This window comes from Capricornis sumatraensis, chromosome 16 (genome assembly GCF_032405125.1).
Source record: "Capricornis sumatraensis isolate serow.1 chromosome 16, serow.2, whole genome shotgun sequence".
Lineage (NCBI taxonomy): Eukaryota > Metazoa > Chordata > Mammalia > Artiodactyla > Bovidae > Capricornis > Capricornis sumatraensis.
The window spans coordinates 80989300-81015468 of NC_091084.1; the positions used below are offsets into that span (position 1 = coordinate 80989300).

Below are 26169 nucleotides of genomic sequence, written 5' to 3' on the forward strand. Positions count from 1 at the left end.
GAAGGAAAAGGAAGAAGAGGGTGGCAGAGGATGAGATGGTCAGATACCATCACCTACCCACTCACTCAATGGACATGAAATTGAGCATACTCTTGGGAGATAGTCAAGGACAGAGGAGCCTGGTGTGCTGCAGTCCATGGGATTGTGAGAATCAGACACGATTTAGGGACTGAACAACAACAAAAACACGGACTGGGTAACTTAGAAACATCTGAAAATGGTCAGGTTTCTGAAGGCTGGAAAGGCCAAATTCAAGGCACCCAGCATAGTCATGCTCTGCCAAGGGCTCTCTTTCTTCCAAGTTGCAGATGGCCTGCTTCAACTGTGTCCTCACAGAGTGAGAGGGGCGGGGAACTCTCTGGAGCCTTGTTTATAAAAGCACTAATCCCATTCATGAAGGTTTACATTCATGATCTAAGCATCTTTCAAAGGGTCATCTAATATTGGGGATTTCGGCATAAGAACTGCGGGGGTGGGGGCCCCAAAATTCATACCATTGCAGGTGGTAGAACACAGGAATGGCATGTTTTAATTTACATTGAAAAGATTACTGCTGGGCAGAAAATGGATTATAGAGGCAAGGAAAGAAGCAAGAACACAAGTTGGACTTTTGAGGTAGGGTCAATGTGAAAATTAATGATTCAGAAGAGGGCAGCAGAGAGAGTTGAGTAGATTGCCTCGGGAGATTTTGGAGGTAAAATTGATAGGACTTGCTGATGGGAGTGGTAAGGAAAGGCACCTTTGGAATCAAAGGTGATACCCACATTTTTTACTTGAGCATCTAGATTGGATCTGAGATTGAGGAAACTTTGGGAGAGAGGATAAAAAAGTACAGATACTTTGAAAAAGTACTGATAAACTACACCAGGAAAAACTCTGCGGTATTACTTGACGTACAAAGCAAAGTAATGTATTTGAAGTTTGGTGGTCTGGATATCTCATTGTCTTCGTCTAGATTTTACTTCGAAATACTTTTCAGAAGTGGCTATCAATTTAAATCTTGTGTTCTATTAAACATCCTTTCCAGGAAATATCTTGCACAATTCTAAGGAAAATTGGAAAAGAAAATGGAATCTCTCTCTAAGCCTGGGATAGTGATTATGCCACTGGCAGTACTCATCCAGCTAAGAGCTTGGCATTCAGTAATCCGGTGTCCTAGGGGAGTTTAGTATATGTGATTGGTCAGTGGAATGTCCAACGCTTATTTCCATTTAGCACTGTCTAGCCAAGAGACAAAACAATTTATAGGTTCTTAGACTGTTGAAAGTGGGAAAAGGAAAATGCCTAATTTGTGAACTTGGAGAAATGAAGTCTTAAAAGTCCAAGAAAAAGGACTTCCCTGACAGTTCAGTGGTCAAGACTCCATTCTTCCAGTGCAGGGGGCACAGGCCCGATCCCTGACTGGGGAACCAGAATTCTGCAGGGTGTGCCAGGTAGCCAAAAAATAATAACAACAAACCCAAGAAAAATACAGATAAATGAACTTTTATCTTTCCCTAAGGAAACAAATTAAGCTGGTTTACAAATAGGAAAGCCTCTACAAATATTTTATCTCCAATAAACTTTACATACCATAAGGCAGAAAGTTAAAAAATTTTTCATTTTTAAAAAGTACACACTCACTAAGAGAACTCTCCACTGTGCTGCAAGAAATGGTAGATGAAGCCTTTAGCCGGAATGAACGACAGCCTGTTAACGCATGCCATGCCAGAAAAGGAACTAGGCTAGACCTCAGAAGACAGAAGGCAGACCTTCTCCTCTCCCTTGCTGCTCAGCTTCTAAACATCAGAGCAGTTAAAGCAGCAACATGTGACACCAAAGCCGAGGACGGGCAGCAGGATTTAGAATCACACTTCACAGGTGAGAACCCTTGGCTTCGGAGAACTGGCTGGTGGAACCCTGTTTTTGAAAGACTATTATGTAACAGCCAGAGCAGAAATGGCCTTGAGCTAAATCGGGAGAGAACACGGGGCCTTGCTCTTGGGTTCACAGCTGTGTAGGACTAATTGGGGCAAACCCTGGCCATGAGATCTAGGCGGAAATGGCCAGCAGCTTGCCATGGACAGTGCCTTCTGGAGAACCTTCTCCTTCCTTTGGCCTGTATTTCCGGACTGCCCAAGGTTAGGCATGAGGTCGTCCAACCCCTGTGCTACAGCGAAACACTAAGGGAATTAAGCGAGGCCCAACCAGTCCATCCTAAAGATCAGTCCTGGGTGTTCTTTGGAAGGACTGATGCTGAAGCTCAAACTCCAATACTTTGGCCACCTGATGTGAAGAACTAACTCATTGGAAAAGACCCTGATGCTGGGAAAGATTGAGGGCAGGAGGAGAAGGGGACAACAGAGGATGAGATGGTTGGATGGCATCACCAACTCAATGGACACAGGTTTGGGTGGACTCTGGGAGTTGGTGATGGACAGGGAGGCCTGGAGTGCTGCTGTCCATGGGGTCACAGTGTCCCACAAGACTGAGAGACTGAACTGAACTGAGTTTCAGGTGTACAGCAAAGTAATTGAGTTATACATATACACATATCTCTGGTGGCTCAGATGGTAAAGAATGTGCCTGCAATGCAGGAGACCTGGGTTTGATTCTTGGGTCAGGAAGATCCCCTGGAGAAGGAAAGGGCTTACTCACTCCAGTATTCTTGCCTGGAGAATTCCATGGACAGAGCGCCCTGGTGGGCTACAGTCCATGGGGTCGCAAAGAGTTGGACACGACTGAGTGAACGAACTGAACTGAAACTCTTACTCCAGGGGCCGAGGCTGCCTCCACGCGCACTTCCGGCGCCCCCTCCCACGGGTGGCCCTGGGGCCCCAAGGCTGTTGCCCGCTCTCCTCTCTCTTCTTCCCGGGTCTTTGGCTGGAACTTCGCCCTTCTTAATAGCTCAGCTGGTGAAGAATCCGCCTGCGATGCACGAGACCCCGGTTTGATTCCTGGGTCTGAAGAGCCGTTGGAGAAGGGATAGGCTACCCACTCCAGTATTCTTGGGTTTCTCTGGTGGCTTAGCTGGTAAAGAATCCCTGGGCGTCCTGGGTTCGATCCCTGGGAGGGGAAGATCCCCTGGGGAAGGGAACGGCTGCCCACTCCAGTATTCTGGCCTGGAGAATCCCATGGACAGGGGAGCCTGAAGGGTCCATGGGGGTCACAAAGAGTCAGACACGACTGAGTGACTAACACTAACTCACTCGTCCTCTAAACTGACTCTTCCAGTCGCGGCAGACCCTCCAAGCAGAAGCGACAGCCCAGGCCTTGCCATCATCCTGCACCTCTGCTGGTACCGGGGAACTCGCGGACTGGGTATGGCGACATCAAGATTGTTTTAAATAAAGTTTTCTCCATCAAAAAGGGGCGGGGTGGCCGGGTTGGCCAATGCACAGAGGGGCTGAAAGAGGAAGACGCCGGGGCCCGAGGGTGATTGGTTACCTCAGAAGCCTGTCTGGCTGGTACCACAGTTATGGGGGTGGGGGGGGTTGGCGACTTCGGGAAGGTAGCGGCTTGTTCTTGAGAACTTTCAGGAGACATAACTATATTTTGCTTCTGAGGCTTTCTGCGTCTATACAGGAGGGGCGGAAAGTGGGACGCAGGAAAGCGGGAACTACTCGCCCGGCCATTCCCCCATTTCTGACTCCCGCGCAGTACGCCCACCCTCCACGGGCGGTCGCCGGCGGAGCCCGACGGCCCTGCGCGCGGGCGCTCTCGTGTGTTCTCGCGTGGCGCGGCGCTCCGCGCCCGCAGCCAATCAGGCCGCGAGGTCGCCGCGGTCGCCGGGGTGAGCGCGCACGCACTAGGGCGGCGTGGAGGGTGGGGGCCGCACGGTGAATGGGAGCGCGCGCGGGGGCGGGCGCGGCGGCGTGAGCCGCATGAATGAGAGAAACGCGCCCCGCGCGAGACGCAACGCGCGCCCCCGGCGCCAGGAGCCAATGGGAGCGCAGGGAGGGCGGGCGACCCGGCCCTGAGGGCAACGGCCGCGCGCCGGCTGGAAGGCGAGCGTCGCGGGGCGGGCGCGGAGCGTGCGGGGGCCGCGCGCTGCCTCTCAGAGGCCGGACGGCACTGCCGGGAGGCGGCGGCGGCGGCGGCGACGCGGGGCCGGCCGCGGGTGAGTGCCGGGGCCGCTGGCCCCTGCGGAAGCGGAAGTGCGGGGTCCGGGGGTGGGAGGGGAGCGTGACCTCTAGGGAAGGGGTACCGAGGAGGGGCGGCGGTGGGAGTCCCCGCTCCGTGTCCGGGCCGGGTCCTCCGGCCGCGGCTGGACCTTCGGGCCCCGGGGAAGGGCGACCGGCAGAGGCCGGGGCTCCCCTCAGGGCCGGGTCGTGAGGGGACCCCGGCCCCCGCGGGCCCCCTCAGCCCCGGGGGCCCCTGCGGCTGCCGACCCGGTCCTCTCGGTGTGGGCCGGCCCTGCCCCGGACGGCGACCCTCGGCGCCCCGGCCCCGGGATGGGGACTGGGCGCCGCTCTCTCCCTGCGGCTCGAGTCCGTCGCCCCGCTCTGCCGACCCTCGTTCTGGTCCAAGCCTCATCCTGTTACCTGTCCCCTCGCATCCGCCCGCTTCCATCCCTACCCCCACCAGCCTGGAGCTCCCTGCTTCCAGTACTTTGTACTTTTCACGAGTGGGAGCTCCACTGCGCTGGCCATTATTTTGCCTATAGGAATCCCGTGGGGCAGGAAGGTTGAAAGTGTTTCACCTACCTGGCCAAATGGAGACGTCGAAATGAGAAGTAAAAGTTCTGGAAGGAGGTGTGGGATCAGATACAAGTTATTCTCTAGACAGCGTCTCTGCCTTGGCGTTTTCGCTTCTTGGTTAATGCCATCTTGTCTAGGTTGACCTTATATTCGCCTCCCTTATTATTATTATTTTTTAATCCCAGGATCCCTTTGTACAATATTAAGTCTCTTCAGAGTAGTCATTATAACCTAGTCGTTAAAACCCACCTAATACTTGCAAGATTTGTATTGCCACGTACCTTGCTACCTCGATTTATGACGATCACACCCATATTAAACCTCTGACTGTTCAGCGGGTGTCTTGACATGTGGATTATTCCACATGTACTGACAACTTTGTCTTCGGATTTACAGCGTTACACTATTATGCCGCTTCATCTTCACAAGCAGGACTTGGCGCTGTCAGGCTTGCGCCCTGTCCATCCTCCCTTTAAGGAGGTGCTTGTGTGAAAGCTCGCCTGAAGCCTTGAAGCACAACAGTGCGCGTGGTCGCCTTCCGTAGAGCACTCCGCCTGGCGGGGTCCCACACGCGCTTGTCCGCCTTGGTTGCACGGGTGTGGGTCCAGACTGCTGGTTCTGCTGAACCGCACGCGCCCTGCAGCCTCATCTCGTTACTCACAGAACGTCCTTCTGCTCTGGCCTGGTGCGTCTTCAGTGGCCCCAGTGCCTCCTCAGGTTTTGTCTTGTCGCTTCTAATATATATCCTCTAAATATCTCAGGCTGATCATTTTTGTTTCCTAGTACTGTCCTCCCCAAATGGCTTGGCCTTTTATGACTCTGAATTACTTTGGCAATATTAGCCCATGTGACTTTTTTCCTGTCAGAAAAATATAATCTGAAATAACATATGGTATCTAAATGATATCCTACCCTAGATTAAATATAAGCAGTGCAGTTTTCCATCTTCCCTAATCTTGGAGGCTTTGAGGGAAAAGTTTAATAGTACTGTCTGCAAACTAAGAATTTGCTCCTCACTGTTAACAAAGTTACCGAGGCCTAAATTCAGAAAGTTTGGCTTTGACTCCTGCAGTAATCAGTCTATTCTGATAATGCTGTGTGGCCCTCTAAAACTACATTTTGTGTGTGTGAGAGAGAGCACGAGCGCATCTTGAAGGAAGATTTGTCTCCCATGCCATGGAAAGGAGGAAGTGATCGATTCCAGGGTACATTCATATTTCACTATTCAAAACTTCTGATATTTTCATCTCTGTCTTTGGTATACCACACCTCTTGGATGGGAAAAAAAACAAACAAACCTTAAGTAAAATGTTTGGTCTGCAGATTCCAAGTTGTCTTTAGCGGACAGGTAGTGTAGTAGATGAGAAAGGTAGGAAGGGTTTGCTTTGGCAGAGGGGCCCTGTGAACTGTGAGTTCTGAACCTGACTAGTTAGTAGATGGCTGCAGGTGTTCTCTCACCTTCAGTTTTATGGAGTGGGATAAGGAACTGTGTCATCAGATAATGTGAGTTAAGTGCTTTGACATCACTGGATGAAAAGCATCCCATACAATGCAAAGTGTTATTTTGCTGCTACCATCAACAGAAATAATTGCTATTCTTAACCATATCAGGGAAGGTGGAGTCCCTTAACTTCCTATTAGGCCAGTACAGTAGCAGCAAACTGTTGACTTGGGAAGAGAAAGACCAGCCCCTCTGGTTGACTCAGTTTCTCTTAGAGGGCATCTCACCTTTCAGTGCAGGGACATTTCTTATCCAGGTCTTTTCATGAGTTATTTCAGAAGACCAGAAGTTCAGCTTTCGCCTCTCTTAGGGTTGGAACTAGAAAGCGTGGAATGATAAGAGCGAGAGAGTCGTGCGCAGAAAGGAAATGGGACCTGTCCTGATTTAGTCCTACTTTTTTCATTGTAGCAATGAGTGTTCTCTTTGTTCAAAGGGAAATCTCTTTTCTAGGACTGCCCTTCTCTGCTGTGCCTCTGTTTGTTTTCAGATTTTGATATTCTTGGTATTTGTTACTGGCCATCGGTATCGGCGGAGAAGGCAATGGCACCCCACTTCAGTACTCTTGCCTGGAAAATCCCATGGACGGAGGAGCCTGGTAGGGTGCAGTCCATGGGGTCGCTAAGAGTTGGACACTACCGAGTGACTTCACTTTCACTTTTCACTGTCATGCATTGGAGAAGGAAATGGCAACCCACTCCAGTGTTCTTGCCTGGAGAATCCCAGGGACGGGGGCCCTGGTGGGCTGCCGTCTGTGGGGTCGCACAGAGTCGGGCGCGACTGAAGCGACTTGGCAGCAGCAGTGGTGTCAGGTGGGACGGGCCCCATCTGTGTTGAGAGCTCGTTCTCTGATGATCTTAGGCCAGGTGAAGCCATGTTTTTCTTTCTTCAACATGAAGAGCACTTGGAAGAGGGAAGAATTCTGAGCCCACTGCCCTCCCAGTTCAGAGTCCTTCCCACATACACATAGTGAAGTGGAAAATCATCTTTCAGAGGGCACATTTTAATAGAATACCTTATGAGGTGTTAGCCTCAGTGTTCCTAAGAAATGCTGTGAAAAAATTTCTCTTATCAAGGTATTTCTTTTTCTCCAGGTGAGGCACTGTAACCCCGTTGAACTCTGTATCTAGAAAGCCCAAGGTTAAAGAAGATCAGAGACGCTGACCAGCCTGGAGACAGGGGCCTCTTGGGGATTTTGCTGTCACCCACCGTGACCTTTCAAAAGTATCATCAAGTGGAATTGATTGTCTTCATTTTATTTTGCTTATTGGAAAGAACATGGCTTCGGGAATGTTGTGTCTCCGTTCAGTTTTGCATGAGCTCTGCAGGAAGCGGAGCCCTTGAAGGGTTTGGGAGTAACAAGGAGAGACTGAAGACGGACAAGCTTGTGCTCGTTCACACTCTCGGCTCTGTTTTCCCTCCCCCCCTTCAAAGAAAAGGATTTACAACTCAACCTTGTAACAGCTGCTGCCCAGCTTTAGCCATCAAGAGAAAGTAAATAAAATTAAACCGCGACTGCCGGACGACAAGCCCTGAAGTCAAGGTGTGGGAGTGGTGGCGTTGAGAAAACTGCCTGAGAGGGACAGGACTGCAGTGACGTCGGTTTCTCTTTAAAGCCGGGAGGGGCCCCAGGTCCCTTCTTGGATTAAAAGAGAAACACAGGGCACCCCTCTCTCGGGTGCTGCTCACCCTCCAGTGGGAGTGAGGTGGTCGTGGTGTCTCCTCCGAAGACATTTTCCTCGCGAGAGGTGTTCTGTGCTCCCCGCCTCCTCCCCTCTCCCCTTCGGAGGACCTGCCTCCCTCCGCGCGCTGCGCCCGGCCTGTCCAGCTGCCCGGGTTCTCTCCCTGCAGCCGTCTGCATGCGTGCGGCCTCCTGTGTGTCTGCGGTTTTTAAACTGTGCCGCTTGTGTTTCTTAATCGCTCCTTCTGCCTTGTTCTGGGGAGGTGGTTATTCATCATCTGGAGTCACCTTTCCCCCTCCCATGTGCTTTCCTTCCTTGGAGATCTCTTGACCTTTGGTTTTATTTGGGAGGGGGAAGGGTGGTGATTCTAAGTCCCCTGTGTCCCTGGTTTCCTTCGGCCCTCTGCCCTCCGTGGCCACCCTCGCCCCGTTTTCTGGTCTGTCCTGCCGCTGTGCGGGCCTGTGCTATGCGGCAGGGCAGGTCTCCCAGCAGAGCGCCAACATGCCCGCAGAGTCTGCAAAGAGATTCAAACCCAGCAAGTATGTTCCCGTCTCAGCAGCCGCCATCTTCTTAGTGGGAGCCACAACCCTCTTCTTTGCCTTTACGTGAGTTTCCTCCCAGCAGTGGTGTGGGGAGGGGTGGGGAGGGGGTATGTTTCCTCTTGAGTTGGGCTCCTTACTGGCAACGCCGAGTGACTGAGAGAGTCCGAGGTCTGATACAGGTAAAGGAAACCCAGAGGGGTGGTAAGAAGCGGTGAGGCCAGGCCCACCTCCCTGCTCGGTCCTCTGCCTTCCCTGCCTCCCTTCCTCTGGAATCACAGATGTCTTCCTCTTTCCCTACCCATATTCATCGTTAGACGATTCTGAACTAGAAAGGAGGTGGGAGGGAGTGACCGGAGAGGATGAAGCAGCCTCGGCAGTCAGTTCTGTGAGGGAACTGCACTCGACAGAAGGTTCGTCAAGTAGTCGTTGGTTTTCCCACGGCTCAGGTTTGCCATTGTGGGGACTCAGAGTCCTGGAGAATCTCAGGCCTGATTTAGAAGGTCTCCCACTGAGATGGTTTTGGCCTTTAGTGTTGCTCAGGTGGTTTCCGTGGTGGTGGTGGTGGTGTGGGTGTGGTTTTAACTGCTGTGTGATGTGCAAGATGGTTCCCCGGCCAGGGATCGAACCCAGGCCCCACGGTGCAGGCACTGAGTCCTCGGCCCTCAGCCCCCGGGGAAGCCCTGGCTTTCCTCGTGTTCTTAAGGGCCGAAGCTGGAGAAGTGAAGGCCGCTGGGAAAGAGCAGGTCTCGTTTAAGAAGAGAGGCCTAGGAGGCTTCCTTTACTTGGGCTCCTGCTGAAGGGGATGGCAGGCGGGTCTCCCCTTCCATGGTCCTTTAGGAAAGCAGTTGGCGTTGAAAGACTTCGCACTTGGGTATTCAGCCTTTGTTCATCTGCTTGTTCCTGGAGGGCATCTGAATGGTGTGTCTTCGTTCTTTCCCTGTTACTTCAGCTGTCGACTACCTGGCAAGCATCTCTGCTGTCACCTGTTCATGGTCTAACATGCACCAGGCTTCTGAGCCTTAAACTGTTGAGTCACTGAGTTAGTGTTCCAGTCGTAGCTCTCGGAGCAATCGGAGCATGCTAGGTTTTCTGAAGGGTTGACTCTGCTGTGATTCGGGCTCAAACCTGATTGTGGGGTGCTGGTTAGAGCCAGTGTGAGGTGGCTGGCAAGAAGAAGATGCATTGGAGTGATCTGGAATAAAAGCAGTTTGGACTCACTGAAGGGTGACTGAGGCGGGCAGTTACTGTTATGGGGAGAAAGTAGAACAGAAATTAAGTCTGTGATAAGAGGGAAGGAACCACCTCCTTCCAAATAGAGCTTCTGATGCCAAAAGGAATTCTCCAAAGTGGGTTGTTTGGCCAAAAGAGTAATAATGCAGGAGTAGGGTAAATGCAGTGGTTTTCTCTTTGGTCTTTAAACCAGGGAAGGGTGAACCTGTTACCTAAGGTATGAGCATCATCCCGCCTCCCACCTCACCCTTGGAAGAGCAGACAGGTCACAGATTCTCTGGGCCCGGCTCTTCGGCCTGAGCACACCTGTGGAGTCCCTCAGGGGTTCGACCCCGCCTTCCAAAAAGGAGGACTGAGTCTCCGGTGTCAGGCTTGTTTTGGTCTCTGCTGTTAGGACCACCGCGTGGAGTCGGCGTTTTAACCGAGGGATGAGATCTTAGTATCTTTGTTGGAATTGTGGTGCTGTCAGGAGGGACAGGTTCAAGACTAATCTGACACCTTCCGACCCGCCTCATGGGAGAGGGAGTGTTTTCCTTTAAGAGGCAAAGCCTTTGGGAAGTGAAGAAACTGGGGACTGGCTCTGTGGTTTCTCTTTCAACCTATCCATTCCTGAGTTGGGGCGAGCAGAATCCTCGAATCCTCGGTCTTAATTTGCTCCTCTGGAGCCATTGAAGTGTTTGGCTGGTTCTGCCAGTTTTGCCACTAAGAGTTGTCCTGCCAGAGGCATTTTCTCAACTGATAGTTGAGGCTGCCTAACCTACTTTCCTGTTGCCTGGTGCCAGAAAAGCCAGGGCCCCTCCTCACTACCTGCACTCTCAGCTCGAGGAGAAAGGGCTCTGGAGGACAGGCTGGACTCTTCCTTGCGTTGTCGCCTCTAACCCGAAGTGAGAAGCGCGTTCGGACTTCACTCGAGTTCCCCCGGCAGGCTCCGGGACGCGGGTCTGGCTGGCCTTTGCGCTCCGGGTTCGCCCCGCCCGCTTCGTGGATGTGATGGACGCCCCGTGTGTCTCACGCCCCTGGCGCTTGTGGCCTCTGCAGTGCTCTTCTCTGCATCTGACCGTCGCAGCACCTGTGCAAGCAGGTGCCTGGCTCGAGGTAGCACTCTTCTCCCGAACCTCCCTGTCCCTTCTGAGGTTCAGTGCTCCTTTTAAAACCATATACAGCCTCGAAAAGACTGCTATTAGATAGGCTGCAGGAAGGCCCTTCTGGAACCAGCCCCTGCTGCACCTCGAGTCGGCCCCTGCTGCCACCCCGCTCCCCTCCCCAGGCTGCCGCTGTCTGTCCTCACGTCAGGGCAGGCCCCAGGTGAGAGCTCCTCTGGGGCCTACAGGCCTGGGAAGAGGAAGACGGGCCCTCTCGATTGGCAGGTGTAGTTCGTGGAGAACTAGGCGCGGTTCACCCTCCGTGTTTCTTTGTCAAGCAGGGAAAGCTGAGCAGAAATTAGCAGTTGGGTGTGGTCAGCAAGATGTGATGTTCTGCTCCAGAGGAGCTCGCCTGGAATTGCTGAGGTCTCCCCTGTGACCTCTCATTTACAGCCTTTGTCCAGCACTGAAACCAAGCAGGGGCTGTCGGGGACCCTGTGGCTCTTCACTCTTTCCTCTGTTTGGGAAGTCAGGGGCCTGCTAAAGGAACCTCCCGGGCCCGGTTAGGTAATAGACCTTGCATTTAAGGTCACCGGCCTGGACCCCACCTGGCTTCGCTGAGTCTCCTTTTGTGATGGGCAGCGGGCAATTCCAGGGGAGAGGAATTAGCCCTGTTTGGGGAAGCTGGCTCTGGTAAAGTCGGTTAGCTGTTGCGGGCCTCTGTCTTCTCTGTATAATGAGGAAGTTGACCTAGAGTTTATTTAAGCAATATGCCCTTGTTTTTTTTTCCCCCCACTGAGCTCTTCTGTGGAACCCAGTATATAAAGTGTAAAGGTAGGACTGCTCTGGATCAAGAGAGGCTGGCGCATAGAGGCCCAGACCCTGGGTATCTCCTCTTTGCCTTCCTGGGGACCCCGAGACCTCCTTGGGACTCCTAGCAATACCATTAGAAATAAGTCCCTGAATCGTATCCTCTAAAGTCTCCTTGAGCTGTGGTGTTATGTCAGCTGGTGTCCGAGGTGTCTGTTTCTAAAACCGGTGGGGCAGGCATGGGGGTAAAGTCTGGGCCGCAAGTCATCCTCTGCAGGAAGGGAAGTCAGGGTTGTCCAGAAACCCGTGCTGGTCCTACCAAGGCCCCAGCTGAGGAGGAGCTTCCGCCTTTCCCGTCGCTGCGTCTCGCCCCTCCAGCGTCTCACCCACTGAGCTGGGCAACCTCGGTGACTCTCCCTCTGGGTTTCTTTTTCATGACTGCAGAGGTGCTGGCACCTGATTTGAGTGGGAGCAGCCGCGTGATCTAGGGCATTAATTGAGCAGTGGCGGTTCTTTTCCTTCCCACGTTGTTTTCTCATCCAGGAGTACGTGCCCAAGTCCTGCACCTTGTACTGGGCTGCTTGGCAGTCTGCAGAAGACAGGACAAACCCAGTTTCATGAGAACTTTACCCTCCTAGAAGGGAAGGGGTCTTGAGGATCCCCCGGGGCAAGAAGTGGGCTGTTCTTTCTAGGCTTGCCTCGTCACCAAGGAACACTCCACTTATGCTTGGAGTAGGTGCTAGGCATGGCAGGAATGCGTAGACCTGTGCTTTAGGAGCAAATACCTCTGTTGTGTTCTTGAGTTTGATACCTCAGACCGAGGAAGTGCAGTTAGGGAGGGAGGCGGGGCTGGAATGATAATTGATGATGATGGAGATGGTTAATAATGTTTTTTTTGTTTGCTGCTTCTGTCTTGTGAATGCTTATATTAAGCCAGCTAGTTTAGGGAATTGTAAGCTCTTCTCAGACACTGTCTCTTTCATTCTCAGATCTGTATGATGTAGCTGACGCAACAAGCTTGCAGAGTTTCCTGTCAATCACCTAAGGCTACACTAGCAAAGCATGGGTGAAGACAGGACTGGAATCCAAAGCCCCCTGCCTCCTACTCTAGCGTTCTCACCAGGAATTTAGTTATGTGTATAGATTAGGAAGAGTCAGGGCTGGGGAGCAGGTCTTCAGTGCTGTGAGTATTGAAACCCAGTCTCCCAGTTTTGGAGAAGGAAATGGCAACCCACTCTAGTATTCTTGGCTGGAGAATCCCAGGAACGGAGGAGCCTGGTGGGCTGCTGTCTATGGGGTCGCACAGAGTTGGATACGACTGAAGTGACTTAGCAGCAGCAGCAGCAGCAGCTTCCAGCTTTATTTGGCCTTGGAAACAGGAGTGCTGCAGCGGCGGGCAGAAGAACCTGTTCTCCCCGGGGTGGTGTAGGTCTGGGAAACTCACCCGTGAGTCAGCCAGCCTTCTGAGCGACGCCACTCCCTGCGCTCGGAGCTCTGTGATTACCGCCGTCGGCGGAGGACGAGCCCCAACAGCTCCTCAGCTCAGGTCTCACCTCCTCCCATCAAAGGCAGCAGATTGAGACAGGCCACTTGAGGAGGTCACCTAGGAATCTAGCAAAGTACTGTAGCAACGGCAAGCCCCTCCTGGAGCCAGGCAGAATGTGGGGTATGGCAGGAGCAGGCCCTGCTCTCAAGGCCTCTCCTTGGTGGGAGGTTCCTGACTTGGAGTGCTCAGGTTGGAAGCAGTAGTCTTTGATTTGAATCTAGGAGCAAGGCTCCCCCATGCCATGGAGTTATTTGCATCCTTTCTAGATACTTGCCACAGTGGGGATCGGCTTTATTTTGGAACTTTTATTTTTTATTTTGGAACAGACATGGAAACTTGATTCTAGAGTCATACACTTCAGCTGGGAGGGGTTGATATGCAGACGGTTGTAAGGGGTGAAGTCCTTTACCTAGGGGCTGGTGGTTGGCAGGCTGTCCTCGGAAAGCAGCGACTCTCCCCATTCGCGTCTGTGTGCACCAGTCGTTTCGCTCAGATGAGGGACCCTTACTGTTCCCAAAGCTCCAGAGGCCACAGATGCCAGTTCTAGGAATGAGACTTCTAAATCACAGAGACCTCGGTGTTCTAAGGAGTTAATTCCTTTTTCCCTTCTAATTATCTTCCCAGGCTGTAGGAGTCGAGTCACCCTTTCTCCTCTTCCCTGGGCGGAAATTGAAGTGACAGCTCAGAAGCAGGGAGGGGCTCTGACCTGGATGACTGGTTTTCAGTTTCTCTACCCCTCTCCGAGGAGCCTAGGAGGTCATGCTTTGGGTGGGGCTGTGTGAAGACTCTGCCTTCTTGCTTGTGTTCCACCCCAAACCCTGCCAAGGTGTGGGGTCAGCTTTTTTGAATCAGCCCCCAGAGGAAGAGGCTTCCTAGGAGACTTTGGCAGAATAAAAGTAGAGCTGTGTCTGGGGGTCTGTTTTCCTTGACGTCACTGCCCTCGCTGTAGCTTCATGGTTTTGTGTCCCAAGTAGGTACTGGCCCAGCAAGAGAGGCAGAGTTAACTGATGGTTACTATCTAAACAAGCCTGGCCCATCGTGAATGTTCACTTCAGTCTTTTTCTGATGGCTGGCTAAATGGGATTTGGATCGATAGACGGTGGTGGTAGAGGCCCGTGAGGCGCTCTGTGGCATCGGCTTGCCCTCTTGCCATCGGTTTGCTGTTGTGTTGTTGAGTTGCTCTTAATAGCTGGCTAAATGGACTTGGGACCAGTAGACGGTGGTGGCAGAGGCTCGTGAGGCGCTCTGTGGCATCAGCTTGGCCTCTCATCATTGGTTTGCTGTCGTGTTGTTGAGTTGCTCAGTTGCATCCGAGTCTTTTGCAGCCTTGTGGGCTGCGGCCCGCCAGGCCCCTCTGTCCATGGGATTTCCCCAGGCAAGCATCCTGGAGTGGTTTGCCATGTCCTTCTCCAGCGGATGTTGCCAGCCAGGGATCGAACCCGCGTCTCCTGCGTTCGCAGGTGGACTCTCTATTGCTGAGCCACCAGGGAAGCCCTGTTGTCGGCTTACTCCTCACTGAGGAGCTCTGCTCGTTTGAGCTCAGGGCTGTGCTGCTGTTCGGATGGAGGCAGATCCGCTCTCAGCAGGATCCAGGCCTGCCGTGGACCAAGTCTCCGGAGTCATTTGCTGTCTTGCTCTGCTCGCGCCTCTTTCTTTCCTTCAGCGAGCTCTCCCTCTCCTTCCGGCTGCGCTGGGTGAAGGGGGACGGGGACAGATGCTGGCCTAATTCTGGAGATTAAGTTCTCAGCCACAGAGCAGATCAGGGTGTTCAGCCACTGTCTTGTAGTGGGAAGTTCTTCTGAGCTGAGCCGGAAGAGAGGGTGTTGGATACCAGGGACCCCGCAGGCAGCTCATCAGCTGTTCTCCTGACACTTGCAGGAACCACCCTCGGGGAAAGGGAGAGCGGGCTGCATTCCTGAGGCTTCTGTCCTGACGGAAGCCGAGGGCCCGGCTCGCTCTTAGTGTCAAGGAGAAGTTCCCTAGAGCCTCTCGTGGTTTGAACCTGGACTACTCGATAACGTGTGGCCCGTTTCTTTTCCCTGCAGGATTTAGGGCCACTTTGGTCTGGTACCTTCTCTCTCTCTCTCTTTTCGCCTCCACTCTCTGCTTCATTTATTGATCTCAGGGTCTTGGTATCCTTCCTTATCTATGAGTGGTTTCCTTTTGTTTACCCTGAGAACTAGCCTCTAGTTGAATAAAATTCTAGAAAGTTTCTGATACATATTTGTGTCTATAATGGATCTGAAGAAACTCCAGGCAGTGGCAGTGATTTGGAGCCAGAGAGGCAGGTGGTGCTGTCTGCTCTGGGCCAGCGTGCGGGTCAGTGGGGCATGGCTGGGGCCCAGGGGCCGCGGGCTGCCGAGGAGCAGGGCTGCAGCTGCTGGCGGGGACATTCTTAGTCCCTGCTCCTGGGCCTGGTTAAGAGGAGGTCAGGACAGAGGCCGTGACACATGGGCGGCCCACAGGGTAGGGGTGAATTTGAAGAACACAGACCTCAGTGCAGGGGCGTGCGAGTCTTGTACCTCGATCTAAAATGAGCATTTCCCTGGGGAACTGGACCCACTTGCTGGGGAGGACGAAGATGATTTGGGACAGCGAGGGTGAGCCACACGAGATGTGCATAGAGGTGTGGGGTGCGCCCAGCTACATTCTTTATGCGGCCGCTGCCCCGAGTGCTAAGGCAGCCCCTCACTCTGCTCGTTGTCTGTGCAGCTGCCCGGGGCTGAGCCTGTCCGTATCGCCTGCAGTGCCCGTCTACAATGCCGTGGTGTTTCTCTTTGTGCTGGCCAACTTCAGCATGGCCACCTTCATGGACCCAGGGGTCTTCCCTCGAGGTAAGAACTCCCTCTTCTCTCTCGGAACTATCTTTGAGAAAAATTAGTTTCCGCATGCACGATTGTTCTGGGGCCTTTGGGGTCTTGCATTTTGGGATGCTCCTGTAGTTTAATGGTGAAAAGCGCGTCAGGGTTTTATAACTTCTAGGCCTGTGATCCACTTTGGGTCAACTCTGGTGTTCAGTTACTCATTCAGCAGAAATTTATTTCAGGCGTATGGGTTGGGCATTATTGCTAGCTTTGATAACATCTGAGGTACATCAGAGAGTAACACTGTGATACAACCTGTAATGGAAGCATGAACAAGGTTCTGTGGGGCCTTGGAAAGGGTGCACTTACCCTGCCCGGGCAGATGGGGGACATGCTGCTGGAGGCGGGGAGGCAAGACCTTACCAAGTGGAGGATGGGAGGGGAGGACGCTCAGGCAGAGGAGGTAGCGGATGCTGAACTGTGGCCGGGAAACAGAAGCGGCGGGCGGAAGACAGCGCAGAGTCGGGCCAGGGCCCAGAGGCAGGCTGGAGCCAAGGCTGGGTGGGAGGCTGTGTGCTCCGCAGATCCCAGCTCTTCCTGTGGACAGCAAGAGGCCTCGAAGTGGAGGAACCACAGGGTCAGACTTCCTTTCACAAAAGTAATTCTTGTAAGAACAAATAGATACCTTTTGGGAGCCTACTGCAATAATGCAAACCAGATGAACTTGAATTCAAAGCTGGATTTACAGATTAAGACCCAGGAGAATTTTTCACGACTAATCACTTACCAGGTGAGAGGGAGACGGTAAAGGAATTGTCTAGGGCGGTTCCACTGTCCCTAACTTGAAAGACAGGCTGGATGTTGATTTTTATGAACTAAGACCCAAGTTACAGGAACGTCGAGCAGTTTTGGAGGGAAGACAGAGCATCTTAGACACGTTGAATTTGGGATACTTAATGGATCGTTCTGGCTTCCCTCATAGCTCAGTTGGTAAAGAATCCACCTGCAGTGCAGGAGACCCCAGTTCGATTGCTGGGTCGGGAAGATCCCCTGGAGAAGGGAAAGGCTACCCACTCCAGTATTCTGGCCTGGAGAGTTCATGGACTGTATAGTCCATGGTATTGCAGAGAGTCAGACACGACTGAGCGACCTTCAGTTCACTCCACTTCACTTCAGTGGAGCGCGAAGGTGCAGTTTACCCAGTGGCAACGGAGTAGTGAGGCTCGTGGCGGAGTCCTCAGCCACGTAGTTTGTCAGCAGCGGGAGCGAGGTTGTCTAGAGAAGGTAGGAGGAGGTTAGGAAAGAACGCGTGTCAGCCTGACCAGCCTTGATTGATGACAAGCAGAGCAGAAGGAGCCATTGAGGAGCCTGAGCAAGAGAAGCAGGAGGAGGAGCCGCGCAAAGTGGGGGCCAGGGCAGCTCACGAGACAGCCAGCGGTGGGCGTTACCAGAAATGAAGCTCAGCAGTACGGAAACTCCGAGTTGCCCGTTGTCTTAGTAACTAAGAAATTAGCGGTCTTAATAAGAGCTGTTCGAGACGTGCCTGCTGTTCAGTAGTTAAGACTCTGCGTGTCCGCTGCAGGGGCACGGGGTCGGGCCCTGGTTGGGAAACCAAGATCGCAGAGCTTCCATGGCGTGGCCAAGAAGAACCCAGCGCACACCCAGGAATCTTTAGTTTTTGGTCCTTCTGTGCAGCTTGTGGGATCTTAGTTCCCTGACCAGGGATTGAACCCAAGCCCCAGCAGCAAAAGCGCCGAGCCGTGACCACTGAACCACCAGGGAATTCCCAACAAGAACCGTTTTAATCATGTGTTTACGTATGTGGGAGAGAGACAGTGAAGTTACCGAGACTGCAGTGGTTCGGAAGGCAGGGAATGGGACATGAGGGAGCAGCGTCCGTGAGGATTAAGGTTTTTCTTTCAAGAAGTTGAGCAGAGAAGGCAGAAGGTGGAGTGTCTTGGGTGAGAAGGAAGGGTCTCGTTTGTTCGTGATGCAGAAGGCGTTAGCGTGGTGGTAGCAGGAGGAGGTGGAGCCAGAGGAGAGAGAGGCTGAAGTTGAGGGAAGCGGGTAATTGAAGAGTGACCGGGAGGAGGAGCGGCTCCCCTCTCCTGGGGGAAGGGTGCTGCTCACAGAGCCGGGCTGCTTCTGGCACAGGAGGCGAGAGTGAGACCCAGCATCGCTGGAGTAAGGTAGAAAGAGAAGTGGCTGCTGACGGCTGCTGCTGCTGGCGTCTGACTTTCTCTCGCGTGTGCGGTTGCCTCGTGGAAGAGGCTGGGGCTGGGCAGCTGCAGCGCGGAGAGGTGTCTGAGACTCGCCACTCTCAAAGCCCATGTCGCCGTGCTCTGCGGCTGCTGTGTCAAAGGCGACCATAGTAGGAGGCGCGTTGAGATCCTAGCGCCAAAGAAGGCTGCTGTACCAACGTTTAATGGCCATTTATCAAATATTTACTGATGATTATGGTCATTTGGGATTTTTTTTTTAAGGTCCTTGCTTTCAAATAGCTCAGTCTAGAAGGGAAGATAGGGAAGACATTTACATAGATATATACACCGGTGACTTTTAAGAGTAATCAAAAAACTGTAGAACTGTAAGAAGAGAAAGAGCTCACTTCTGATAGACGATGGTGTGGAAGGATCAGTTCTTTCAAAATAAGTAGTGTTTGAATTTTTTCCTTAAAAAAAACAGAATTTTCGTAATGTAGAAAGTATAAAATAGATAGTGAAAGTCGCTCAGTCGTGTCCGACTCCATGGAATTCTCCAGGCCAGAATACTGGAGTGGGTAGCCTTTCCCTTCTCCAGGGGAGCTTCCTGCCCCAGGGATCGAACCCAGGTCTCCCACATTGCAGGCAGATTCTTTACCAGCTGAGTCACCAGGGAAACGCATAAAGTGGATAAATGGCATCTGTAATTTCACAGCTCAGGGATAACTACTGTTATATTGTCATATATTTTCTTTTAGTCAATATTTTGAAGACTTACACATGTAATGTTTATACATACCATACACCTGTAGCACATACATGCCTGTCTATTTTTGTTTTCCAAATGGGATCTTTTAGTTTGTACAGTTCTTTACCTTGTCCTTTTTCACTTAGTTACATTGTTAGCATTTCCCTTAGTCAGTAAATTTGAAAACTTTAATAATTACTACACCATCACTTACTTAATTTTTCCTTCCGACAGGTATTTTTTTTTAGATTAATAATTTAAAGTAATGGAAATTGCTTACTATAGATGAAGGCAAATAATGTTTCAGTTTTGAAGTGGGGTGGTGAGTGTTTTATTTTAATAGTTGATTTACTGTGTTGCATTGCTTTCTGCTGTGTGAGTTTCTGATAGCTGAAAATTGAAAGGGCGTTCAGGGAAACAGAGTGTCTGGAACCAAGAACAGTACTGACATGTACAGGGAATCAGGGGACGACCTCTGACAAGGGGCTTTGTGCATGGAGAGAAGGTTCACGCTAGTTCGTTTCTCCCCATTTGGATTTCTGCAGTTCAGTCGTGTACTTGTAAATATTGAACTGTTATGCAGACTCATTATATATGTACTTTGATATGTAAATCATCTATTTCTTTCAAAATATATTCATAATACGTAAACCAAGAATCCCAGCCTGTCCATATCAGAGCCGCCTCTGAGTCATCCTCTTCCCCGCTTTTCCCAGTGTAGAATAAATTACTTCCTCATTTCCATGGTGGTGTGTATAGAGCTGATCACCGCATTCCTTGAAGGCAGCGTCACTTCGCCCATCCCCAGGGCCTAGTACAGTTGCGGCACCGCCGTGTTTTCAGGAACGTTTCCTCTCTACAGCTGAAGAGGATGAAGACAAAGAAGACGACTTCCGGGCGCCGCTGTACAAAACCGTGGAGATCAAGGGCATCCAGGTGCGCATGAAATGGTGCGCCACCTGCCGCTTCTACCGGCCGCCCCGCTGTTCCCACTGCAGCGTCTGCGACAACTGCGTGGAGGTGAGCACCGCGCGACGCCTCCCCCAGGCCATCGGCGGCCCGCCCGCGGCATCGGGGCGAGTCCTGCGGGCTCTGGGCCGAGGCCGGCTCCTGGGGCTATTCTCGCTCTGCCAGAGTGCTGGCAGCCGTGTACATGGAGAGGCGGCCTGTGCGTGTCCTGCTGCGGGCGGGACCCTGGGTGGGCAGGTGCGGGCCCTCCCACACCCAGCCAGAGCTCCGGCCCTGGCCCCGGCCCACCTCCTTGGCTACTGGCCCTGGCCCCGTGCTCTCTGTCTCCCACGTCATGCTGCTGCACTCAGGTTCTACAGCAGGGAGCTGCTGCGGGCCCACAATCCGGCACAGGGAGCTCTGCTCAGGGCCCTGTGTGCCCTCGGCGGGCAGGGCCCACACAAGGCGGCCCATGGCTACAGACGGCTGTTGCGCTCGCTGTACAGCAGGAGCCGGCACAGTATGGTAAAGCGCCTGTACTCAGATAAAAATTAAAAAATAAATGTGCAATTTTCAAATTAAAAACACACAAAACAAATTGTATAATTTCTCTTTCTGTCCTGCATTCCTTGTCTTATTTTTAACCCTTTTCCCAGCCCATTTTTACTTGGCTGTAAGCAGTTGCCTACTAGATGTTTTTTCCAAAGAAAAATCTTAATGTATCCTCAAGCCTCTGACGGTTGTGCCTGTCAGAGCTCCTTGGTCACACAGGATAAACTGTGGGAGATGGCCTTGGCCTTTGATCAACCTCTGGAAGGTCTTTGTTACAGATTGATGTGTTAAGTCACTTCAGTCGTTCCAATTCTGTGTAGCCCTTTGGACTGTGGCCTCCCAGGCTCCTCTGTCCGTGGGATGCTCCAGGCCAGAGCCCCGGAGCGGGTTGCTGTTTCTTCCTGCAGGGGGCCTTCCCCACCCAGGGATGGAGCCCGTGTCTCTCGTGCCTGCTGCCTTGGCCGGCGGGCTCTGTGCTATTCTCTCCCACCTGGGAGCCCTACAGAGGCGATAGATAAGCCGCAGGAGCCTGTTGTTACATTTTGCAACTAAGTGGTGAACGCGATCACACGTTGCTATTGCTAAAGCAGCGTCTGGTTCTGTCTGCCGTGGCCCCAGCCTGCCCTGTCCGCCCGCAGGAGTTCGACCACCACTGCCCCTGGGTGAACAACTGCATCGGCCGCCGGAACTACCGCTACTTCTTCCTCTTCCTCCTCTCCCTGACGGCCCACATCACGGGTGTGTTTGGCTTCGGCCTCCTTTACGTCCTCTACCACATGGAGGAGCTCTCTGGGGTCCGCACAGCCGTCACGTATCCTTCAAGGCCTGTGGGTCGCCGGACTACTGGGGGTGGGGGGTGGTGGCAGGGAGAAGGCGGAGGCCCGTGGCAGTGGGACGGGGGCCGGGGGGGTGGTCACAGGGACGGCGGCCTCAGCAGGGGCCGGGGCAGGCCAGGCCATGGGGCTCTGCTCTCCTTGACCGCTGGCTTCAGGATGGCCGTGATGTGTGTGGCTGGCTTGTTCTTCATCCCGGTCGCTGGGCTCACGGGGTTCCACGTGGTGCTGGTGGCCAGGGGACGCACCACCAATGAACAGGTAGGAGGAGACGTGATGGGAAGGCGGGCTTGCGTCTCGGCCTTGGGATTAGCATATGCTTTTTGTGATGTGTCCACGTTCCTCATGTAAGCGTGAGGACAGGCCACGTCTGTTAATGAGCATTTACAGAATGTGTCCTCGGTGCTGGATGATTGGGGCTCGGAGCCAGTAGAGACGGCGGCGACCTGGGCCAGCCCTCAGGAAGCTTGTGCTCACCTTCCTGCATGTGGTGATAGCTGATGTTGCTTGCTTGCTCTCAGTAGAGGTCCCCACTTCACATGAAGAAGCTGATGTTCAGGGTCAGGTAGCTGCTGTGAGGTAGACCTGGAAATCGAACCGGTGGCCCTGACCAGAGTCCCATTCGCAGTCACCGCAAAGACGTGCTTCTCTGCGGCAGGGTTGCACGTTGCTCTTCTCATGTCTCCCAGGAGTGGGCGCACAGTAGGCTGTCACTGGTGGTGTGTTGGCTTCTGGAGGTCACGGTCCCCTTGTCTGGCTGACCTGGTCCTTTTTCCTCCGTCCAGGTCACGGGTAAGTTCCGGGGAGGTGTGAACCCCTTCACCAATGGATGCTGTAACAACGTCAGCCGTGTTCTCTGCAGCTCCCCAGCGCCCAGGTACAGCTGCCCCGTGCTCTGGTGCTCACCCTCGGTCACACACGTCCGTCGTCTCTGGGTTGGCTTCGGTGTGGGGGGCTGCCTCTTAGGGCAGGCTCTCCTAGAATGGGAAGTGCTGATGGGCCGACCTTCAGACCCTGTGAGTTCAGTGCGTTCTTCACATGTACTCCCTTTGCAGAGGCAAGAATGAGATTTACCCCAGAGCGCCTTGAGCTGGTTGTGTCTGCCCAGAGGCCTGGTCTTGCTGTTGGTCTTGTACTTCATAGAATTGGAGAAATCAGTTCAGTTCTGGTTTTTCCCCTGGCCTGCCAGGACTGTTTATGCATCTGTAAAAGTGCTTTCCACAGGGTAGGCAGCCAATAGATATTTTTAAATGACTGAATAAAAGCCCTCTTGCTCTTGACACTCAGGTATTTGGGGAGGCCAAAGAAAGAGAAGACGATTGTCATCAGACCGCCCTTCCTTCGGCCTGAAGTGTCAGATGGTCAGATAACCGTGAAGATCATGGACAACGGCATCCAGGGGGAGCTGAGGAGAACTAAGGTAGGGGTGCAGGGGGTAACGCCGGGCACCTCGGGGAGCCGCCCCCACGGCAGAGGTGGAAGCTTGCTTTGTTTAAATCTCTTGCCGTATGTATCCCTTTCCGGTTTGTCTTGGAGCCACGTAAATACATAGCTGCTTTTCCCATTGCGTTTCCAGTTCATTAGCAGTAGAGACTGAGTCCCTTCCTTTGCAAGCCTTCCAGGACTTAGCCCAGAGCTTATGGATGGTGGGCGCTCAACAAGCAGCTGTTGGTGGGAGTAAGGACAGAATGAAGCCCTTGTTGAGCAAAACGTCTCTCTCCAGCACCATCCCCAGAGTGCCTGGTTTCTCCTTTCCTAGTTGAGAAGCACGTGATGACGCCCCCCGCCCCTCTTCCCCCAGTTTCGTACTTCAAGTCGCCCTGACGCTCCCTTCTGCCTCATTTCTCCAGTCTAGAGGCAGCCTGGAGGTAACAGAAAGCCAGTCAGCAGATGCGGAACCGCCCCCACCTCCTAAGCCAGACCTGAGCCGTTACACGGGGCTACGGACACACCTCAGCTTGGCCACTAACGAGGGTGAGTGCGGCCGCAGGAGTGAGGTCACTGCAGAGATGGCGCGGGCAAGGGCAGGGGTAGGCCGCTGCGTTGTGACTGAGAAAACCCTGCAAGCGGTGCTTGAACCACTTCTGCGGACAGCGGGAGAGGGGTCCCACTGAGCTTGGGCTGTGAGGGGCCGCCGCGCACGTGTGCCGTCAGCCTCTGGGCAGACCAGGGCACAGGCCAGGCGCGCTCTGTGCGCTCACTCACTCTGAGTTCTGGGCTGGCTGAGTCTATAGGCTTGGTTTCAGCAGACTCGTGGTTGTTCCTGGGCCTTCCCTTTTGCTCAGTGTATCTGTGACTACCTTGTCTCCGCTGTACTTTAAGCAGCAGCCAAGTTAAGGGAGTGGCTTAGAAGGTGGTGCCCATGGGCCTCTTTTCCTGCAGAGAGCAGCCTCTTGGGCAAGGACAGCCCCCCCACACCCACCATGTACAAGTACCGGCCGGGCTACAGCAGCAGCAGCGCGTCAGCCGCCATGCCTCATTCGTCCAGCGCCAAGGTACTGAGCGCTCACTAGAAAGTAGGGCTGGGATGTAGGCCACCCGCTGTGGGCAAATGGGGACGGGCGTAGGGGAGGGAGCACCGAAAGGGGGCGGAGAGAAGCAAAGGCGGCTTGCTCCTTGTCGGCGCCACTGCCGAGTCTCCTTGCTGCATGTCCTTCACCCCAGAGGGGTCCCTGTGGCCCCGTCGATGAGGCCCTGAGGACAGCCTCAGCTGAGCTCAAAGCCCAGCTCTGCCGCCGCAGACGCTCCTTAACCTGCCTGCGCCTCACTCCCTGCTGTTCCTAATCAGAGATGAGCCTCGGGGGTTAAACATGGGAACGCAGGTGAACACTAAGCGTGTTGCTGGCGTGTGACACCCACCGATGTTGATGACTCCTTGGGCTCCGGGGCCTCGCGTCTGGCAGGAGGGGCAGCTACAGCCAGCTCTGCTTTCTCCCTCAGCTGAGTCGCGGGGACAGCCTGAAGGAACCGCCCTCCATCGCAGAGAGCAGCCGCCAGCCCAGCTACCGCTCGGAGCCAAGCCTGGAGCCCGAGAGCTTCCGTTCGCCCACCTTGGGCAAAGGCTTCCCCTTTGACCCGCTGTCCAGCGGCTCGCGCTCCTCCAGCCTCAAGTCTGCCCAGGGCACGGGCTTCGAGCTGGGCCCGCTGCAGTCCATCCGCTCCGAGGGCACGACTTCCACCTCCTACAAGAGCCTGGCCAACCAGACGCGAAACGGGAGCCTGTCCTACGACAGCCTGCTCACGCCCTCCGACAGCCCCGATTTCGAGTCTGTGCAGGCAGGTCCGGAGCCAGAGCCGCCTCTGGGCTACACGTCTCCCTTCCTGTCGGCCCGGCTGGCCCAGCAGCGGGAGGCCGAGCGGCACCCCCGCCTGGCGCCCAGCGGCCCAGTGCCCCGCGAGCCCTCGCCCGTCCGCTACGACAACCTGTCACGCCACATTGTGGCCTCCCTGCAGGAACGCGAGAAGCTGCTGCGCCAGCCGCCACCACCCGGCCGCGAGGAGGAGCCGGGCCTAGGGGACTCGGGTGTCCAGTGCACGCCCGGCTCGGGCCACGCGCCGCGCACCAGCTCCTCCTCTGACGACTCCAAGCGCTCGCCCCTGGGCAAGATGCCGCTGGCACGCCCAGCGGCCCCCCGGTTCGGCAAGCCGGATGGGCTGAGGGGCCGGGGACTCGCGTCCCCTGAACCAGGCCCACCTGCCCCCTACCTGGGCCGCTCCGTGTCGTACAGCAGCCAGAAAGCCCCCCCTGGTGTCCCCGAGACGGAGGAAGTGGCCCTGCAGCCGTTACTGACGCCCAAGTAAGTGTCCGTGGCCTGACCTCCATACGCTGCCTCCAGGCGGCCTCGGGGTTCCCGGGTGCCTTTTAGCGCATGGACCCGGCTCAGCCTGCCCCGGGGAGAGCCCTGCCTTCCTGTTCCTCTTGCTGCCTCCCTGGGCCTCGCCTCTCGAAAGGCTGAGGAGAGGATGTTTCCCCTGGCCTCGTCTCCCTAAAAAGCAGTTTGCCGGAGAGGAAGTGAGCCATGTAGCTGCTCCTGGAGAAGGAATAAATGGGAGAGAGGGAAGCAGGCTGCTTGTCAACAGGGCCATAAGATGGGAGGGGGTGTTTGGGTCAGTGGGGTGCATGTGGAGGGCACAGCATCCTCTCTCTCAGCCTGTTTCAAAGGGCGTCCCTTTGCTGTGTCGTGTCCCACGCTGACCCCGCTCTCCTTTCCTTCCCAGAGATGAAGTGCAGTTCAAGGCCGCCTACAGCAAATCCAACGGACAGCCCAAGAGCATAGGTTCAGCCGCCCCCAGCCCCGGCCAGCCGCCTCTCAGCAGCCCCACAAGGGGTGGTGTCAAGAAGGTGTCAGGGGTGGGGGGCACCACCTACGAGATCTCGGTGTGAGCCGGCCTCCTGCCTCTGCGCCTGCACCAAAGGGCCCCCGGGGCCACCTCCCTGCGCAGCGGCCCCTCCCCCGCACGGACACGTGAAAACCAGGGACTCCAAGAGGAAGAGGGGTGTTTCCTAAGATGCAGGGGGGCTGGGGGTCGGAGCGTGGGGGCCCCGAGACTGGGGTAGCAACCCCCCTTCACGTGTCAAGACCCTCCCTCCCTCACCCCCTGGACCAGACTCAGTGGACATGTGTGCAATTGCTCACCCTGGAGGGAACCAGATCATTTTTAAACCAGAAATAATTTTTTTTATTATTGTTACGGATTCTATTTTTTTCCTCTTCTGCGTTACCAGGTGTGTGTGTACATATATATATATATATATATATATATTATAAATATCAAAGAAATTATATATCTATCCTGGGACGGGAGGATGAGGGAGGGAGATGTGTGCGGGGGCCCCTACTCTTTCTGTTCCTCAGACTAGCGGGAAGAGGGGAGGTGTCACTGAGGTCTTCCTCTTCCCCACGGCTCCCGCTCTTGGTCCCAGCTCCCATCTAAGGACCCAGCACCCCGCTCTGGTGGTGCTGCTGCAGCGCTGGTGGTGCTGCTGCGTGGTCAGGAAGGACACCCAGGGGGA

The 26169-nt window shown here is 54.1% G+C and overlaps 1 protein-coding gene across 1 annotated transcript; it reads left to right on the top strand.

Annotated features, from left to right (window-relative positions):
• Positions 1-4055: 4055 nt before the first annotated feature.
• ZDHHC5 (zinc finger DHHC-type palmitoyltransferase 5) lies at positions 4056-25878 on the top strand. Its single transcript, XM_068988402.1, has 12 exons — positions 4056-4099; positions 7272-8464; positions 15782-15903; positions 19685-19842; positions 20961-21133; positions 21314-21416; positions 21941-22032; positions 22443-22575; positions 23006-23129; positions 23538-23650; positions 24096-24952; positions 25374-25878. The coding sequence occupies exons 2-12, from the start codon at positions 8361-8363 to the stop codon at positions 25537-25539; spliced, it is 2145 nt and encodes a 714-aa protein (XP_068844503.1). The 5' UTR covers positions 4056-4099; positions 7272-8360; the 3' UTR covers positions 25540-25878.
• Positions 25879-26169: the final 291 nt, after the last annotated feature.

Excerpts from the sequence above, each read along its gene's own strand:
- ZDHHC5 (XM_068988402.1), top strand. The coding sequence starts at position 8,361 with ATGCCCGCAGAGTCTGCAAAGAGATTCAAACCCAGCAAGTATGTTCCC. Across the intron at positions 19,843-20,960 it reads TCTGCGACAACTGCGTGGAG|GAGTTCGACCACCACTGCCC; the intron begins GTGAGCACCGCG and ends GTCCGCCCGCAG. Across the intron at positions 24,953-25,373 it reads CAGCCGTTACTGACGCCCAA|AGATGAAGTGCAGTTCAAGG; the intron begins GTAAGTGTCCGT and ends TTTCCTTCCCAG.